This window comes from Bos grunniens, chromosome X, assembly GCF_055505025.1.
Source record: "Bos grunniens cultivar Pamir isolate PY7600 chromosome X, Bosgru_T2T1.0, whole genome shotgun sequence".
NCBI lineage: Eukaryota > Metazoa > Chordata > Mammalia > Artiodactyla > Bovidae > Bos > Bos grunniens.
Window position 1 is genome coordinate 42,466,079 of NC_141194.1, and position 18,570 is coordinate 42,484,648.

Genomic DNA, 18,570 nt, shown 5'->3' on the forward strand with positions numbered 1-18,570 from the left:
CCCTCTGTGTGCTAGACAGTAGGGCCTTGCTATTTATTTTATATTCTCATGCATGTATGCTAAGTCACTTCAGTCGTGCCCGAATCTTTGCAACCCCATGGACTGTAGCCCACCAGGCTCCTCTGTCCATGGGATTCTCCAGGCAAGAATACTGGAGTGGGTTTCCATGCCCTCCTCCAGGGGATCTTCCGACCCAAGGATTGAAACTGCGTCTCTTAATTCTCCTGCATTGACAGGTGGATTCCTTATCACTAGTGCCATGTGGGAATCCCATTTTATATACAGTAGTGTTCAGATTTTCATTGCAAACTCCTAATTTATCCCTCCCCCCTTTCCCCTTTTGTAACCATAAGTTTGTGTACTATGTGAGTGTATTTCTGTTTTGTAAAGCAGTTCATTTGTGTAATTGTTTAGATTCCACATATATTCATTTTCTTGAAAAAAGCCTATAACAGAAGAGAATGAAAAGAACATATGTATGTATATACATATATATATATATGTAACTGAATAACTTTGCTGTATACCTGAAGCTAACAGAATATTGTAAATCAACTATATTTCAAAAAATTTTTTAAATTTTCATTCTTTTCATATGCTCAAAACTGGTGAGAGGTTTCATCAGACAAGAAATTGGTTTTTAGGTCTTTCATTTACCCATTTTCATCTACCTCAGGCTTTACCTTGGTAATTAATATCGAATGTAACTTGGCACCTCAAATCATGTAATTTAACAAGATGTCATAATTGCAGTATCACAGTTTAAGTGCTACTCTGGTGGCTCAGACGGTAAAGAGCCTGCCTGCAGTGTGAGAGGCCTACATTCGATCCCTGGGTTGGGAAAATCCCCTGGAGAAGGGCATGGCAACTCACTCCAGGATTCTTCCCTGGAGAATCCCATGGACAGAGGCGCCTGGAGGGCCATAGTCCATGGGGTCACAAAGAGTCGGACATGACTGGGCGACTAGCACTTTCATTTTCTTTTCTGTGTCTTACAGAACAAGAAGTAACCCTGGAAGAGCACTGGGCATCCTCCACCGGCCTGGCTGGAGGACCAGGAGGTTCCTGAAGAAGGTAATTCCTGGTAGAAGGTAACTCCTGAGGAAGGAGATTCCTGGCTGGTCCAGGAGATTCCTGAAGAAGGTAATCTCTTACTTGACTCTTCCATAATGGGTGTTCCCTCATGGCTCAGATGGTAAAGAATCTATCTGCAATGCAAGAGACCCGGGTTTGATCCCTGAATCAGGTAGATAACCCAGAGAAGGGAATGGCAACCCACTCCAGAATCCTTGCCTGGAGAATTCCATGGACAGAGGAGCCTGGTGAGCACAAACATTTTTCACTTAATGGATACGCTGGAGTTGAGTAGTATGACAACTCTCAGGGTGGGTGGGGCTGTTTTAAAGGGCAACATGCTCAAGTAGACACTCCTAAGCCAAATACATTATATTTCTAGACAGATGCAAAAACCAAAATTGTTGCAGAAGTCTTTTTATTTTGGCCGTGCCACACAGCATGTGGGAACCTTAGTACCCTGACCAGGGATCCAAACCGTGCCTCTTGCAGTAGAAACTCGGAGTCCCAACCATGAGACTGCTAAGGAAATCACTTCATAAGTCTTAGTTGGTTTTTTCATCTCTTCATTTAGTCTCTAAAGTTCCTACAAATTCACAAGTGTAAATGTCACTGCAAAATCAGAAACTATATTATTATTGATTAATCCTGGGAGATTTCTTAAATGTCATTTATGCTAAGAATAATAACATTCATTTTCTAAAGGAGCATGTGAGAATTGTCATTTATGGATTTAACATATATCCTGATAAAAGCTGACCTTGGGAGTTGAAATGTATGAGTACTTTGAAATGAATATCTCATTTAAAAAGTAGTTCAAATAGGATTTAATGGACTGTGGAACTGTGGTTTTAAATTAATGAGTGTACCTAGTAAAAAGCTTTGCACTAACAGGCATATGAAAGGTCAACTGAAATATTACAATTATCTTAATTGTTAAAGCATCTTGCTTATTAATATGTCAATTATTTTGACAGACTTTTGGGGGGCAGAAACAAGGAGCTTTGTCTTTTAGCATCCTTATCATATCATTATAAATCACTTGCCAAGTGCTCACATAGACGCCACCCATGATGGATCACACAATCAAAATGCATGCATCATCTGAGCTTCAAGGAAATTTTGACTAAATGCTTTTAAGCCTCAATTATATGCCTAATACTGAATCTTGATTTGATCTATCAAAACCCTGAAAGTCATTACCCAGAAATAAAAGACAACAGACATCTGGTCAATCAACTTTATTTGAATTACCCAAATGTGCACCAACCTTTGTATCCAGATTCAGTGGAGGATACAAAAGGAAGAAAAGACAAGAACTCTTACCACGAAAAAAAAGTAAAATGAGCTGAAGGCACACTGCGCAAGACGGTAAGACTTAAGGATATATACTGAGTAGTAGCATCTGAGCAGCACAAAACAGCTTAGTACAGAGTAAACCTACCCAAGGGAACACAGCGACCTTGGCAGGGAGTAGAGAAGGGTGATTGGGCAATCCATCCTGAGAGATGGGATAAAGCAATGGACCTGTGTCCTAGTCACCAAAATATCAGTGACTTATTGTGGACACTGAGCCATTAAGTTCCTCCTCTCTCCGTTTCAGTTTGCTCAACTCGAAAATAGAAAGTAAGGGTTGGATGGTGTCTAAGTTCTTCCAGCTGTAACAATATGGGATTCTAAGGACAAATGCAGAGAACCTGGAAGGTTGTGGACATTACAGGAAAGAGGAAGGACAAGCACAAAGCCATAGAGGTAAGAAAAAAGTAGTGGGTGTGTGTGTGTGTGTGGGTGTGTGTGTGTGTGTGCGCCTGGGCAATGTATAGTAGGATAGCAAGGACCTTTCACAAGCCAATTTAACTACTGTAAAGATTCTGGAGCCAGTGAACTTGGAAGTGGGTGAGACAGTGCTAAGGTAGGTACTAGACAATACACAGGTGTCAAAATGGAGAAAGAGACTGTGTATCCTGTGGTCAGAAAGTCTGACTGATCATCATGCTCGCCGCCTCACTCTACATTCTTTGCATCTTTGTGGAACTTTATTACAATGCCTTCCCCCAAACCCACACACCAGGGTGTGGTTACAGATGCCCTCTCTTTAGATTCGCACCAGGAGCCCCCTCTTGTGGGCCAGGTAGCCGAGAGCAGTTGCTGAAAAGATGGTGGTCAATCCAATCAGCTTCAGCAGGCCTGGCACGGAGGGCAAATGCCTTTGCAAGAAGGTGGTGGTGATGGGCTTCGCAGGGACATCCTGGGGTCAGAGAATACTTGGTGTCAGTACAGGGCTTGTGCACCTTGCTCCAAGAAGTCTGTATTTCCCCCAGTTCTCTGAATGTGACTCACATTTGCCAACCTCCAGGCCATGAAACATCACACTCCCTTCGCTCAGAACATTCATCTCCATTCCCCACCGGTTGTTGTTGTTCAGTTGCTTGGTCATGCCCGACTCTCTGCGACCCCATGGACTGCAGCATGCCAGGCCTCCCTGTCCTTCATCAACTCCCAGAGTCTGCCCAAGTTCATGTCCTTTGAGTCAGTGATGCTCTTCAACCACGGGGCCCTTGAATTAGCTAACTCTGACCACTAACTTCAAGCCTCAGTTTCCCCCTCACTTCCTCCAGGAGCCTTTCCAGTGCCCCCAAGCTAAGTTGACTCTCTCTTTTTACATTCTCAGCATGTCATCTTTATCACACATGGGGCTTTTTGGTTGTCATCTCTTCTCCCCACCACATGCTGAGCTCTGAAAGTGCGGTTGTACCATTATCCCAGTGGCTGATGGCACAATAAGTATTGTGCCAGTGGCAGGTTGCACAATAAATATGTGTTGAGTGAATTGATCTATGGTCCACTCAGTCCTCAATCCCATCTCTGACAGAAGCACTAAGAGAAAGACTTCAGGATGGCCAGGCTATTGCCTTTGACCTTCTACCTGATAGACGAGTAACTCTGACCTTTCAGACTCTTGTCCTTTACAATGCATTTCACTCTATCCCTCTACGTATCCTTCCTTCCAGTCAGGAAAATCTCCTGGGGTCTTATTACAAAATGATAGGCATATTGAAAATGCATTTTTAATTTAAATCTGCTCTGTTTCATTCCACTTATTTGCCCTCTGAACAGAGTATACTGACTTATCTTCCCTTCATTTCCTCCACCCTATCACCAGGTTAGAGATTTATTCAAGAGACCTTTATTGAGTTCTTAATAAGCCTAGAACTCTCTAAGTAATCTCACCAGACCAAAAAAATACTTTTTCCTAATAATTTGCAAGGCATGTGGCAACTACAAATTTATCAAAGGTCTTCTAAATCCCTCACCTCTGCCCTAACCCATGACATCCCTTTAAACATCCATGGGCTGAATCACTAAGGGGAGGGTCTGTGAATATATACAAGTGTGTTCTATTTGCAAATAACTGTTCTCAAAGGAAAGAAATTAATTCATGAAATGAAATAGAACCTACCACAGACTCTGGTTCAGGCAGCCAGATTTCATCCTCTGGGATCTTGCCCATGGCATGCAGAATCTGAAAAGAAAGAGCATGTTGGTGAATAACAAAAACAACACTGTCTTTCTCCCAATCTACTAATCTTTCTCTTAATCTCCTAATCTGCTCTTTAAATACAGACTAACAATGTCTTTTGGGATATCCATTATACACTCCAGGGTAAAAGCCAGTGTAGTCCACTGAACCTTCAAAAAATGTCCAAAAGATCTTTCATCTGTGGCATCTTGGGGTTCCCTGGTGGCTCAGTGGTAAGGAATCTGCCTGCAACACAGGAGACTCAGGTTCGATCCCTGGGTTGGGAAGATGCCCTGGAGGAGGGTATGGCAACCCACTCCAGTATTCTTGCTATAGTCCATAGGGTCGCACAGAGTCAGACACGACTAAGAGACTAAGCACAATCATTAGACTCACAATAAATCTTAGTAGCTGCAAACATGCCTTAATAGGGATGAGACCAGAGGAACTGTCAGAAAATACATAAATGAATTCTGAGTCCTAGGGTAAACATGTTTGGTTTCATAATATCAGACCGAGGTTCTCTCTCAAGTATAGCCATGGTGATATTTTGCCCCATGGAGTCTTTTTACCTTGGACTCATTACTTTGGGGTTAAGGTGTTCATTTCACCCAAGACTACTGTTAAAAGGGTGTTTTGTGGTTTTTCAGATGGGGGTTAATGGGCAGTTGGCCTCCAGGATCTCAGACATCTTTAACCTGCTTGTCAGGACCCTGAGTTACTTCCTTCTCCACAGCGCATGACCTCAGGCCCCACCTCTCGGGCCGCTCTCTCGCCAGCCTCCACAGCCCCCTCCATGTAGCCACTCCAGTGTGTGGCAGTCTCTGTGCCTGCAAAGTAAATCCTGCCCACTGGCTGGCGTAGAACCCTTGAAAAGAAAGCAAAGAGATAAAAGTGGTCAGTCTCAGAGAGCCAGAAGAGAGCCTTCCTACAAAGACCAAGGCTGGTCACTTTCCTCAGATTTTAAATGTCAGGAGGTCCAATGGCAATTTTGGAATGAGGTTCATAGTTTCCTTCAGTTCTTGCATGATCTTTGTCACAGACAAAAGTGGAATAAAATCCAAAATTCCTTCCTGCACCAAGAGCTTACAGGTAAAGGGGCTGCCATCAGCTGAGGTAAAAGAAGCATTTGCTTTGAGTACATGAAGTGAGAAACTATATGTGCCGGGTCATGGATAAGCTCCTTTTATGATTCACCAGGTTTGAACAAGGAGACTCGTACCCCAGTTTCCCACCTGGTCATTCCACCAGTGAATTTGGCAAAGTGTCCTCTCACTGAGCTCCAGCTTCCCCATCCCTTAAGGGGCATGATCCACTGATTTTTAAAACCTTTCTTACCAGTAACATTCAACAAATCTGTGCATATCACTATGGCTCCACAATAACCATTCATTGAGCACTTTATCAGTGTGAAGAGTTTTATTGCATTAAATGATAAGCAGTTAACATTTTGGGGGGCACCAAGCACTCCTCTCAGTGCATTAATCTTTACCACAACCCTATGAAGTCAATACTATCATTATCCTCATTTTGCAGATGAGAATATGGAAGTACAGGAACTATGGTGGACATTAGGTCCACCTAGACCTTCCTTCAAGAATGAAGGACTTACTTCCAGCTGCTTAAAGGTAGTCTTCTGATGTCAGCACTGTTTGGCTATTGCCTCCACTAAAGAAAATTGTCGTGGGCTTCCTGGTGGCTTAGTGGTAAAGAATCCCCCTGCAATGCAGGAAATGTAAGAGATGCAGGTTTGATCCCTGGATCAGGAAGATCCCCTAGAGGAGGAAATGGCAACCCACTCCAGCATTCTTGTCTGGAGAATCCCCATGGACAGAGGAGCTATGTAGGCTATAGTCCATGGGGTTGCAAAGAGTCGGATATAACTGAGTGACTAAGCAACAGTAACAACAAGAAGCCCATATGCTACATAATAGGACAGAAGGTCACAGCACTTGGTTTCTAAGAGGGACTGTTTGCTGTTACCCTGACAAAAATACCATAAGGAGGGCACCATCAATATGGCATTATTCATCCTATTCCATGTTTCCATTATATTCCAGATAATGGATGTGGATGTCCAGAGCTAATACCCTCACTCTTAGACAACACTGTACACCACTGGACCTTTCAGAGAAAACAAAACGAGTTGGCTTGAATTGGTGGGTTTTCTTTCACCTACCCTTATTGCAGCCATCAAGAAAAAAAAACCCAGGAGGACACTAGAAGATATTATAAAAGACTAGAATCCTGATAACAATACACAGCATCATCTGGAATTATCCATAGCCAGCACGGGTTGCAGAGCCTAAGGGTATTCAAGAAGGGTTTTCCAGGCAAGAATACTGGAGTGGGTTTCCAGGCCCTCCTCCAGGGGATCTTCCCAACCCAGGGATCGAACCAGAGTCTCCTGCATTGCAGGCAGACTCTTTACCACAGTGCCACCTGGGAAGCTTCAAAAGAGCTCACCTCTGCTTCGGGTAATGTAACCCCGGTCTCCCACCTGACAGGTAGGGATACTCATCACTGTACTAACAAGGAAACTATGCACTAGGAAACCAAAAACCAAAAATTGTGTGACTCACTTTATTGTAGTGGTCTGGAACTGAACCCTCAATATCTTCAAGGTCTGCCTATACTGAAGTTTTTAGCAGAATGCTTGGCAAATAGTTGGCACACAGGTAATAAGTGATGAATGAAACAATTATTACTGACATAGTCTACAATCAGCATATACAAAAATTAGTTTATTGACCCAGTAACTAATCAGGTGGTGCCCTTTTACCACAGAATGATCTCGTAGATGATATTTTGCCATCTTCAGGAGGATGGGACAGTGCTAACCAAAGCCACTACGTATCTTCTCACAAGCAGGTTTTAATCCTTCTTTGACTGGTTTTCACGAACAGATTGATTAGCCGTTTACATTTACTCACACCCTTTCTTTTTTTTCCTGTTGCATACTCAGGCTTTTACTCATCACTCTACATTTCCTATTCTGTTTAGATTGAGCTCTTGGTACCAAATGATCTCTTGGTTTAGTATTACTCTAACGGTCAATAGTTACTGCTGTATTATTAATTCATACCTTGTTAACTACAATAAACTAAACACTAATGATTCATACTTGCCTGCACAACACTATAAAATGCTAAAGCCATTGAATTATGCATTTTGAATGGGTGAATTTTATTGTATGTGAATTCAGTTCAGTCACTCAGTTGTGTCCAACTCTTTGCAACCCCATGGACTGCAGCATGCCAGGCCTACCTGTCCATCACCAACTCCTGGAGCTTACTCAAACTCATGTTCATCGAGTCAGTGATGCCATCCACCCATCTCATCCTCTGTCATCCCCTTCTCCTCCTGCCTTCAATCTTTCCCAGCATCAGGGTCTTTTCCAGTGAATCAGTTCTTCCCATCATGTGGCCAAAGTATTGGAGTTTCAGCTTCAACATCAGTCCTTCCAATGAGCACCCAGGACTGATCTCCTTTAGGATGGACTGGTTAGATCTCCTTGCAGTCCAAGGGACTCTCAAGAGTCTTCTCCAACAGCACAGTTCAAAAGCGTCAATTCTTCTGTGCTCAGCTTTCTTTATAGTTCAACTCTCACATCCGTACATGACCACTGGAAAAACCATAGCTTTGACTAGACAGACCTTTGTTGGCAAAGTAATGGTATGTGAATTATATCCCAGTAAAGATGTTTAAAGAAAGTATGCTCTCATTAATATACTGATTCTTGTCTACTGTATGCTACCTTGTGTTTTCTCATACACCTGATAAGGAAAACAAGGTTCAGAGACAAGTGGCCTGTCCAGGATGGAAAAGTTGGTTATTGGTAGAATCAGGAGTGGAATCCAAGTCCCTTTATCCCCAGTCTAGAACTCAAGTTGTTTTTATAATGCTGTACCCATGTTGGCACTTATGTGGTACCATTTGAGGAAGTTTCACTGAGCCCTACACTTGCTATAAAGACAGTTCTTCTGACAATATACATGAACCCCCTATCTAAATTCCTAATCTTAGGCTGCAGTCTTCTTTGGTTCTATTGATTGGGATTGCTCCTTCAGAGGAATTCAGAGTCCAAAGTGCCACCATGATGTGGCATTGCAATGACTTCAGTAGTGAGATTCACAAGATACAAAGGAACCCAGAGATTTGGGGATTATTTTCCCCCAGCATTTATAAGAAACAAGGGAGAAGAGCTACATGAACTTTCTTAGAGTTATGGATTCAGATTCAGGGAATTTCAGTTAGAACTGAGCCCACTTTTACTCTACCTTCCATATTGAGTCATGATCCCAGGAGGGAAGTAGGAAGTGTAGCAGCCTCCGGAGTACTGCTCCTCACACCAGTTCTTCTCTTCATAGTGCACTGGCTGCAAGGCAGAGTAACAAAAACTCAGAGAAGAATCAAAGGAAGTGATCTCATCCAGAATAAATCAAACACATCACGGTAGGCTTCATACTGGAGAACCAACATATATCTAAAGCGAAAGTCACTCAGTTGTGTCCAACTCTTTGTGACCCCATGGACTATACAGTCCATGGAATTCTCCAGGCCAGAATACTGGAGTGGGTAACCTTTCCCTTCTCCAGGGGATCTTCCCAACCCAGGGATCGAATCCAGGTCTCCTGCATTGCAGGCAGATTCTTTACCAGCTGTACCACAATGGAAGCCCAAGAATACTGGAGTGGGCAGCCCATCCCTTCTCCAGTGGATCTTCCTGACTCAGGAATCAAAGGGGAGGTCTTCTGCACTGCAGGCAAATTCTTTATCAACTGAGCTATCAGGAAAGCCCTATGTCTAAAATAAAGCTTTATTGTTATGATGTTTTTAGAGATACGACTTTGGACATGTAAATGTCCTTGTTTATAAACTTCTAAGAAATTCTGACTTAGTTTTCACACTTGCTTCATTCATGTCCCAGGTACCGTTCATAAATTGCAATTGTCTAGCTCATGTTTAAAGTGGTCTTAGGTGTTAAGAAGCTTTAGTGCCTAATAGTTTCAGGACAAGTTTGAAAAAGGATTTATGCTTACTAGAGTAAGGAGGAGGAAAAAAAAAGTAGAAAGACTTCCTGTTAAGTAAAAAGAATGACCAGATTCACATTTTTGGTGCAAGTCAACTTTGTTAAGAGAAGCCAGGACAGACGACTTAATGTTTTCATGGTATGTAGGCAATTGTGTTGATGGAAACGTGGAGTGCTGTGCTGTGCTTAGTCACTCAGTTATGTCTGGCTCTTTGAGACCCTATGGACTGTAGTACGCCAGATTCCTTTGTCCATGGGGATTCTCCAGGCAAGAATACTGGAGTAGGTTGCCATGCCCTCTTCCAGGTGATCTTTCCAACCCAGGGATCAAACACAGGTCTCCTGAATTGCAGGCAGATTCTTTACCAGCTGAGCCACAAGGGAAGCCCAAGAATACTGGAGTGGGTAGCCTATCCCTTCTCCATGGGAACTTCCTGACCCAGGAATCGAACTGGGGTCTCTTGCATTGCAGGCAGATTCTTTACCAGCTGAAGCCCATTAATGGCAATACATACAGGCAACGATCAGCCTGAAAAATGTTTTTGCCATGAACAGGCAAAACATTAGCTGAGGTTTTGTGAACTTCAAGTTGTACTAAAAAAAGTAAGCATAAGTGTTATCATTAAGCATTATTTTGAAAAGTTGTTAATAAAATCAGCATGGCAAGTCTTAAGAGAAAAATGTTAATTGTAAAAAGAGATTTGGAAAAGATGTTTCATTTAAAACAATTGTAGTCACACATGGGACTTTGGATAGCTATTTGTAACAATGAACAAAAGGGCACAAGCCCTTTCTGCTAGGTATAAGTGGCTCTGATGCCTCTGGCCCAGCCCTCTTCCCTCTCTGCATCTGAGTGTGATAACCACCTTACAAGCATGCTTCTCTGCCTATATCCAGTCAGCCAATCAGAAGAAAGTTTGGACTTCATGTTTCACCTTTCCCTGATCCCAGGACAAATGCCAAAGCAACTGCCACTCTCTATGCCAAGAGCAAACAACTCATTTTTATCATCAGAAATTAATTTTACATATTTTTCTATGAAAAAGAGACTGTTCCCCTGTTAAAAATGATCAGCTTTTTGGGAATTTGAGAACTGCTTTTCCCTCCCACTGGGGTTCCCCAAACAACCATCTCACAGGTGGTTGGAGGAACCTCAGCTCTGCACTGCCTCAGCCTGAGAGTGTCTCAGAACGTAACTTCAATAAAGCTTGAGTATCTACCAGGGAGAAATATCTTGAACTGTAATTTTTAAATAGAAAGACCAGCCAATTTCAGCAGATGTGACAGGATTAATTTTTAATGTGCATAGAGTTTGGATTTTGCTACCTCACTCATAGTATCCTTGTGTCCAGAGGCTATGCTTATATTTAATCTTGTTAAATGGTGTATGACAGTGAAAAATGAAACAAAACCCATTCTTCATTATTATTATGTTTCTCTCCAAACCAATCAATTTGTCATTCTTGTTCATTTGTTGTGGACAAATTCTTTGAAGCTTCAAGAGCATGTGTTTCACCTATAACAAGTAACTCTTGCTTTAAAAGGATGAACATAAATGACAAATTCAAAAACCACAACAACTTTTGACTAGGAGGAAATCAGCCATTGCAAAGTTGAGCAAAATAAATGTTCAAGGGATAAGATGAAGCCACAGAGCTGTTCAAGTAGGTCATGATGTGTGGTGCAGAGATTTGGATTTAAGAGGCTTAACAAGTTAAATATTCTTAGCCCCTTCATTAGATTTTCCTTATGCTTTAACCGCTCATTTGTACATTGTTTTCCATTGTCTTCAAATGCTTCATGGATAACTGGATTTAATAATAGCTTTCAAAAGGTGATGTAATCCGTGTCAAAACATTAAAACCCAGCAGTCTGGTGAATGGAAGGAAATGTCAGCTGATTGTTTTAAATATTGATGGGGGTGGTGATTATGGTTACTGGTTATGGGCACATTAGGTCCTTTGATTATCACCAAATGCCCCTACTTCCCTGCCTCCCATATCATCCCACCTTTAGCCACGCGGAAGGGAGGAGAACTACCTGCAAAGATGTCTAGGAAGCTCAGCTAAGGCTCACCTTGAGCCATTCAGCATTGCTTCCCTGCTCCAGGAAGAGCTCTAAACTCAGGGACAAGGGTAGCATCATGTAAAACACATTAGTTTGCAGGGTCCTTAAGCTGCCACTTGGAGAAGAAAATGGCAACTCACTCCAGTACTCTTGCCTGGAAAATCCCATGGATAGAGTAGCCTAGTAGGCTACAGTCCATGGGACTGCAAAGAGTCAGACACGACTAAGTGACTTCACTTTCACTTTTCAAGCTGCCACTAGCCAGGGCCCATCCCTTCTGGGACAACTCATAAGTTGACCAGCCCTGTTGTGCACAGCCCTCCAAGAATAGACCAAGGAAAACATGAGCTCTAGAACCTGACTTGCATGAGCCCATCACTGCTAGGCCCAAGACAACAAAGAAAGATCTCTCAGGACTTCCCTGGTGGTCTAGTGGTTAAGATTCCCAGCTTCCACTGCAGGGTGCACAGATGCAATCCCTGGTCAGGGAACTAAGATCCCACATGCTGCATAGTGCTGCCAAAGTTGAAAAAAAAAAAAAGAAAGAAAAAGAGAAAAAGAAAAGCAAGATCTCTCTCCCATAGGGAAGGGTTGGGAAGCCTTACGTGCAAAGCTTCTTGTGAGCCCAGAACCTTTGCATAGAGGTCACAGAGTTTCTTCAACCTATGGGAAGATGGGAGAAAAAATAAATAAATGAAAATGAAGAAGGAAGCAAAAGCGGAAGAGGTACCTATGATTCTCATCATTCAAAAAGATTCTGAGCCTCTGAACTTTTGCTTCCACTTGACATTTGATTTTAACTTTTCAAAACAAGGCACTTTATTTTAGTTCCAGTATCTGAAATCTACGAGGTCACAAAAAGTTATAATGAAAAGAAAGGGATGCATTGCCTGCATCACCAGGGGCACAGGGCAATTTACTCATTCATCGAAGGAAACCTTGTGTACCTGTTGTCAATTTCCTAAGCACTGGAGATTCTGGGAGGATCAGGATAGGATTCCTGCTACCCTCCTTCTCTCCTCATCCCACTAAGAGGAAATGAGCAAAGTGGAGAAAGAACAACTTTGAATTCTGCTTCTGTCTCCTCCATGCTGTGAAGTCTTAAGCAGGTTACTTAAGCTCTTCGACCTTTAGTTTTGTCCACAAACTTGCCTGATTTTTTCACTAATCACAGTAAAACAGTGTGGCCCCAGGACCAGTAGCAACTGCATCATTTGGAAGCTTGTCAGAAATGCAGACTCTCAGATCTCATCCCAGACCTGCCAATTCAGAAACAGCAGTGGCACATCTGTGTTTTCACAAACCTTCTAGGTGATTAAGTTTGAGAACCATGGGTAGAAAGCATATAAAGTTTCCAGGTGAATAACTGGTGGTGGTTGTTCAGTTGCTCAGTCGTGTCCGCCTCTTTTTGACCTCATGGACTGCATGCAGCACTCCAGGCTGCCCTGTCCCTCACTATCTTCACAACAACTGGTACATATGTAATAATGCTTGATAAATGATAGCTCTTAAGAGATTTAGTCTTATGGGGGAATCGGATACAAGCCAAAAGTTATAATTAGTTAATTAAGGTACAAGATTAGACTTATTTCCATTCTGATTTTTAGAGAATAGCATTGTTAAACGGGATCTTACAGGTGTTATAAAGTTAGGCCAATGACTTTCAAAAGTATTAGTATTATTATCATTATTATTATTTTAAATACAGGAACTCTTTCTACAAGTAAAAATATATGAAGATGCCTAGTATATGTATAATTGAATCAGTTTGCTGTGCAGAAGAAATTAACATAACATTGTAAATTAGCTATGTTTCAATAAAATAAATTTAAAAAGAAAATTCCTAATTTCTCCTCCCTTCTTCCCTCTCTTCCATCCCTCCTCCTTCCATCCTTCCTCCCTTCTTTCTACCCTGCCATCTCTCTTTCTTTCACTTTTTCTTTCTAATTTCTTTTTACATAAATGGACTAATTTGGCAGAAGCAGAGGAATAGTCAGACAGAACAAAGAAAATTAAATAGAACCAAATACATAAGGGAATTTAGAATCATAAAGGTGGGCATTTTAAACTCATGAAGAAAAGATAGATTATTTGATAAAATGGCACTGGGACAAATGGCTACCCTGAAAGAAGCAAAATTGGACTCCTATGTGACTTCTTACACCAAAATATATTTCAGAAGGATCAAAGATTTACACAGAATAGATGAAAACAGAAAAGCACTGAAAATGAGTACTTTAAAACAATCTTGAAATGAAATGGGAAAGTCTTTTCTATGCATGATAGACCATTCAGAAGCAATGATTTTAAAAACAGATCAACCTAACTTCATAAAAAGCTAAATATTTATTATAGTATAAAATGAATAAGCCATAAATATGATCAAAAGACATATTGGGAAAAGATCTGTTCCAGGCACTGGAGATTCAGCAGTGAACCAACCAGACAAAACTTCCTACTTTCATGCATTTTTTTCTTTTTACTGTTTTGCAACATTTTATTTTACTTAATACTGTAATATTAATATTTACAGATAATACTACTTTCTTATTGGTTTATAATATGTTTTATTGTATGTAATTTTTGTACATTTTTTTTCCTATTCTTTTCCATTATGGTTTATCACCAGATATTGAGTATAGTTCCCTGTGCTATACAGCAGGACCTTGTTGTCTATCCATTCTATGTATAAGAGTTTGCATCTAATTCCAAACTCCCAATCCATCCCTCCTTGGATCTTAATATTCTAGTGGGGACATTTTTTAGGTAAGTGGTCCAATCAGCCCTCCATAGCCCTGGCCAAGCACAGTGGTGGCAATAGTCATAAAGCAGCGAGCTAAGAATGGAGGCAGGAGAGGGTGTGCCATAATGTATCCAGGGGCTCTTGTGCGTGCATGCTCGTCATGTCCGACTCTTTGTGACCCCATGGACTGGAGCCCACCAGGCTCTTCTGTCCATAGTATTTCCCAGGCAAGAATACTGAGGTAGGTTGCCATTTCCTTCTCCAGGGGACCTTCCCAACCCAGAGATCAAACCCATGTCTCCTGCATCTCCTGCATTGGCAGGTGGGTTCTTTACCACTAGTGCCACCTGGGAAGCCCTCCAGGGGCTCTTAGTTGGTAAATATGTTATCAGGGAGGCTCCCAAGGTGGCGCAGTGGTAAAGAATCTGCCTGCCAAAGCAGGAGACACAGGAGACATGGCTCTGATCCCCGGGTTGGGAATGTGCCTTGGAGAAGGAAACAGCAACCTGCTCCAGTATTCTTGCCTGGGAAATCCCATGGACAGAAGAGCCTGGCAGGCTACAGTCTTTGGACTTGCAGAGTCAGACATGACTAAGCACGCACACCATGCCAGAAGCACACCATGTTATCAGGGGTGGTATGGGAATAAATAGTTGGTAGTGGTGAATACCAATTGCTGAAAGAAATTGCCACCTCCAAGGAACCTAGTCCGTCTGTACCTATACTTTTTCATTGTTATGCATCATTCATGCAGGATGTATGGCAGACTGCCCTGCAAGGGGTCGTTTGTTTACCTGGTTATCTCCTCCCCCAGTAAGTTTTCAGCTCCTGGGCTATATCCATTTTTGTATTCTCCATAGCTCCTTGCATGGTATCTTATGTATGATAAACTCAACAAATATTATTTTGAATACTTGGTTCTTCAATTATCAGCCTTGTGCCTCTCTACAAGACCCTCATGATGAAACTTAACAGACATGTCATGTTAGGAATACACATTAAGCAGTCTTTAAGTTAAAAAGTTAAAGTGAAGTTGAAAGTAGGTAGAAAGAAGAAACAGAGGAAAAAAGGAGAGGGGTATGGGGTGGTGCAGGAAAGGAGAGAGGGGGAAAGGAAGGAAGGGAGGGAGGCAGAGAGGGAGGGAGAAAGAACAGATACTTTTTTCCTTACCTTTCCTCCTTGGTAAGACGAGCCAGCTTTCTGGCTTTGTGGGCAAGGATAAATCTAAAACATACAAATAAGAAAATGGGGGGAAATCAATGGGTGCTATCATCTTGGCCTCATTTCTATAGCTACACATGTGTCTAGTGTACAAGTTAAAAGTAAGCCAGAAGAAACAAACAACACACTATCTTATTTTATGTTCCATGTTTTACTATTTACGTGTTACACTCCTGACATTAAAAGATACCTTCTAGTTTTAGGAACTCAAGGGACTAAAAACAGATCACTGGTCATAATTTTTGCCTAGGGGTATACCATGACTAAGCTATCTCCCCATATATGGCTGGTGGTCAATAGGAATACACCCTGGATCTCAAATGCCTATTTAAGATGTGCCTGAGATTTTACAGTTCCATCCAGTTCTTGTTCTTTGGTTCTGTTTTCAATATGCTTCTCCCAATTGCCCAGCCTTCTAGAATCTGCCTCCATTTCCAGCCCTATGATTGTCAACTAACCAACTGGCTTTGATCTCCCTCTTTTGACTTTTGGCTCTCTCTGAAATAAACTCATACATATCCTAAGATCCTTCTCAGTTTTGGCTGCTCCAGGTAATCACCACCTCTTCATCCCCATGACAACCATATCTACGTTGCTCTTCCCTACCAAACTGAGGACTGGGCTGGCCTTGGCTTCTCTCTTATGGGAAATCTCAGCATCCCACATAAGTACCATCGATGCTCATGTAGCCTCCACAAGAAGCCTTGTTAGTGGAACACCATAAGTCAAATCTTCATATCATGCTTTCACAAAAGATAGCTTACCATAATATATCAACTCCCAGTGCCAAACATGAAGAAGAAAACTAGTATAACACATTTTAAAATGTTACTGATATTTTAATTCCTTTCTAAATTGTTACCCATTGTAAGATATTATTTAAAATTATTTTTTGGCCTTGCCATGTGGCTTGTAGGACCTGAGCAGGGATCGAACCTGTGTCCCCTGTAATGAAAGTGTGGAGTCCTAGCCAGTGGACTATCAGGGAATTACCAGAAGACATTATTTGTAAAAAATCAATAAGATCTTTCTTACTGCTGGATTTGGAGAAAAGTGACATTGGGTAAAAACTTATTGAACAAAGTTTGGGACACAATTATTGATAGTATAGGAATATATTGTCAATATGGAAGATCATCACACCACCACAAGCGTGCCTTACCCTATTATGGCAGGATAGCTGCCATCAGGTTTAGTATCATCCAATGCATAGGCAACTGGAGCTTCCTCTCCTTCAATAATCATGCTTCCACAGTAATCTTGGAGAAAAACAAAATGGAAAAAGACATTCATCACCCTATCAAATTACCTATAGCAGTTACAATGAAGCATACAGTTTTCAATTTGAGAAGCCCAAAAGATGAAAATAAGAACTTATACTCTAAATATATGAAGGCAAATCAAACTGATGTTTGGAAAGTGAAGGAGCCAACATTTGGTGAAAAACTCAAATGCTAAGTTCCTCTCTGCAAAGAAGCAATGTGATATCATGAATTAATCCAGGCCACTATTAAACGAAATCTTATTTTCCCTTACCGTTACCACATGTGTCCCCATTTCTTTTTTCACAAAAAATCACATAAAACCAAAGATGTATCAAAGACATGCTAGTCTATTCCTGTAAAATAGAAGGCACTGAACATTCACATTTTATGAGGGGCCACTTAGATGGCGCTAGAGATAAAGAACCTGTCTGTCAATGTAGGAGACATAAGAGATGTGGGTTCGATCCCTGGGTCAGGAAGATCCCCTGGAGGAGGGTATGGCAACCCACTCCAATATTCCTGCCTGGAGAATCTCATGGACAGAGGAGCCTGAGAGGTTATAGTCCGAAGGGCTGCAAAGAGTCAGATATGACTGAAGTGACATAGAGCACATGTACTTATTCTAACTAGTTCTTAATTATCTGTAGACAGGGCAGAGAGCATTTCATACAGCACCTCCAGAACAACTTGGGAAACAATTTCAACTCATTCTGGACAAATGTGCTTATCTGATTCCCCTCCTGAACAAAAAAGATATGTAATTTTATCAAGAGAATACAACAGAGCAATGGTGAAAATGTCAGGGCAGAATTTTAAATGTTAGAATAAGATCCTACTACAGTGTACCACTCTTTCTGCTCCATAATTTACTAGGAAATTGGGGTTGTTTGAACAAAATTATGGTGGGACACCTTGGAACAAAGGTTGTATAGAAAATCCAATGAGAGGGCTTCAAAATGAGGAATAACGACTAGAGAAAGAACTTGGAGGATATGCAATGCCCCCAGCTTGTGTGTGAGCAGGCACACCTCTAGACCTTTGAACCTGCATTTGCTTCTCTGTCTCCCTTCATGACCCTCCCCACTTTGCATCTGTGAGAATCAACGTCCTAGTCGGTCACTGAATTGAGGGGCACTTGCATGCCCCTCAGGCGTACTGCAGAGAAGGCAATGGCACCCCACTCCAGTACTCTTGCCTGGAAAATCCCATGGATGGAGGAGACTGGTAGGCTGCAGTTCATGGGGTCACTAAGAGTCAGGCACGACTGAGCAACTTCCCTTTCACTTTTCACTTTCATGCATTGGAGAAGGAAATGGCAACCCACTCCAATGTTCTTGCCTGGAGAATCCCAGGGACAGGGGAGCCTGGTGGACTGCCGTCTATGGGGTTGCACAGAGTCGGACATGACTGAAGTGACTTAGCAGCAGTAGCAGGTGTACTGGGGCTAGAAAAAACATTGAGAAAAACTGAACTACAGGGAGAAGAAATGTTTAAAGTCTGTCGGAGAATTTAAGAAGATTTAAGAATACAAGAGAAATAGCTAAGGAATCACCATGTTATAAGAAGACAAGAAAGAAGACAGGATGTGATAAGAGAAAAGAGCAAGGGCACACTGGTCACATAGTCAGCTGAACTGGCTGGGGTGGAG

General features: G+C 41.8%; 1 protein-coding gene across 1 annotated transcript in view; it reads right to left on the reverse strand.

Moving 5' to 3' along the window:
• Positions 1-2,300: 2,300 nt before the first annotated feature.
• Positions 2,301-18,570, reverse strand: part of MAOB (monoamine oxidase B) — a 120,844-nt gene continuing 104,574 nt past the window's right edge. Inside the window, exons 9-15 of the mRNA XM_086387092.1 lie at positions 16,820-16,916; positions 15,607-15,660; positions 12,299-12,356; positions 8,875-8,972; positions 5,351-5,462; positions 4,535-4,597; positions 2,301-3,322 (exon numbers count right to left, since the gene is read on the reverse strand). Of these exons, the coding sequence (XP_086243218.1) occupies positions 3,170-3,322; positions 4,535-4,597; positions 5,351-5,462; positions 8,875-8,972; positions 12,299-12,356; positions 15,607-15,660; positions 16,820-16,916 (635 nt within the window). The 3' untranslated portion in view covers positions 2,301-3,169. The remainder of the gene's footprint in view (positions 3,323-4,534; positions 4,598-5,350; positions 5,463-8,874; positions 8,973-12,298; positions 12,357-15,606; positions 15,661-16,819; positions 16,917-18,570) is intronic.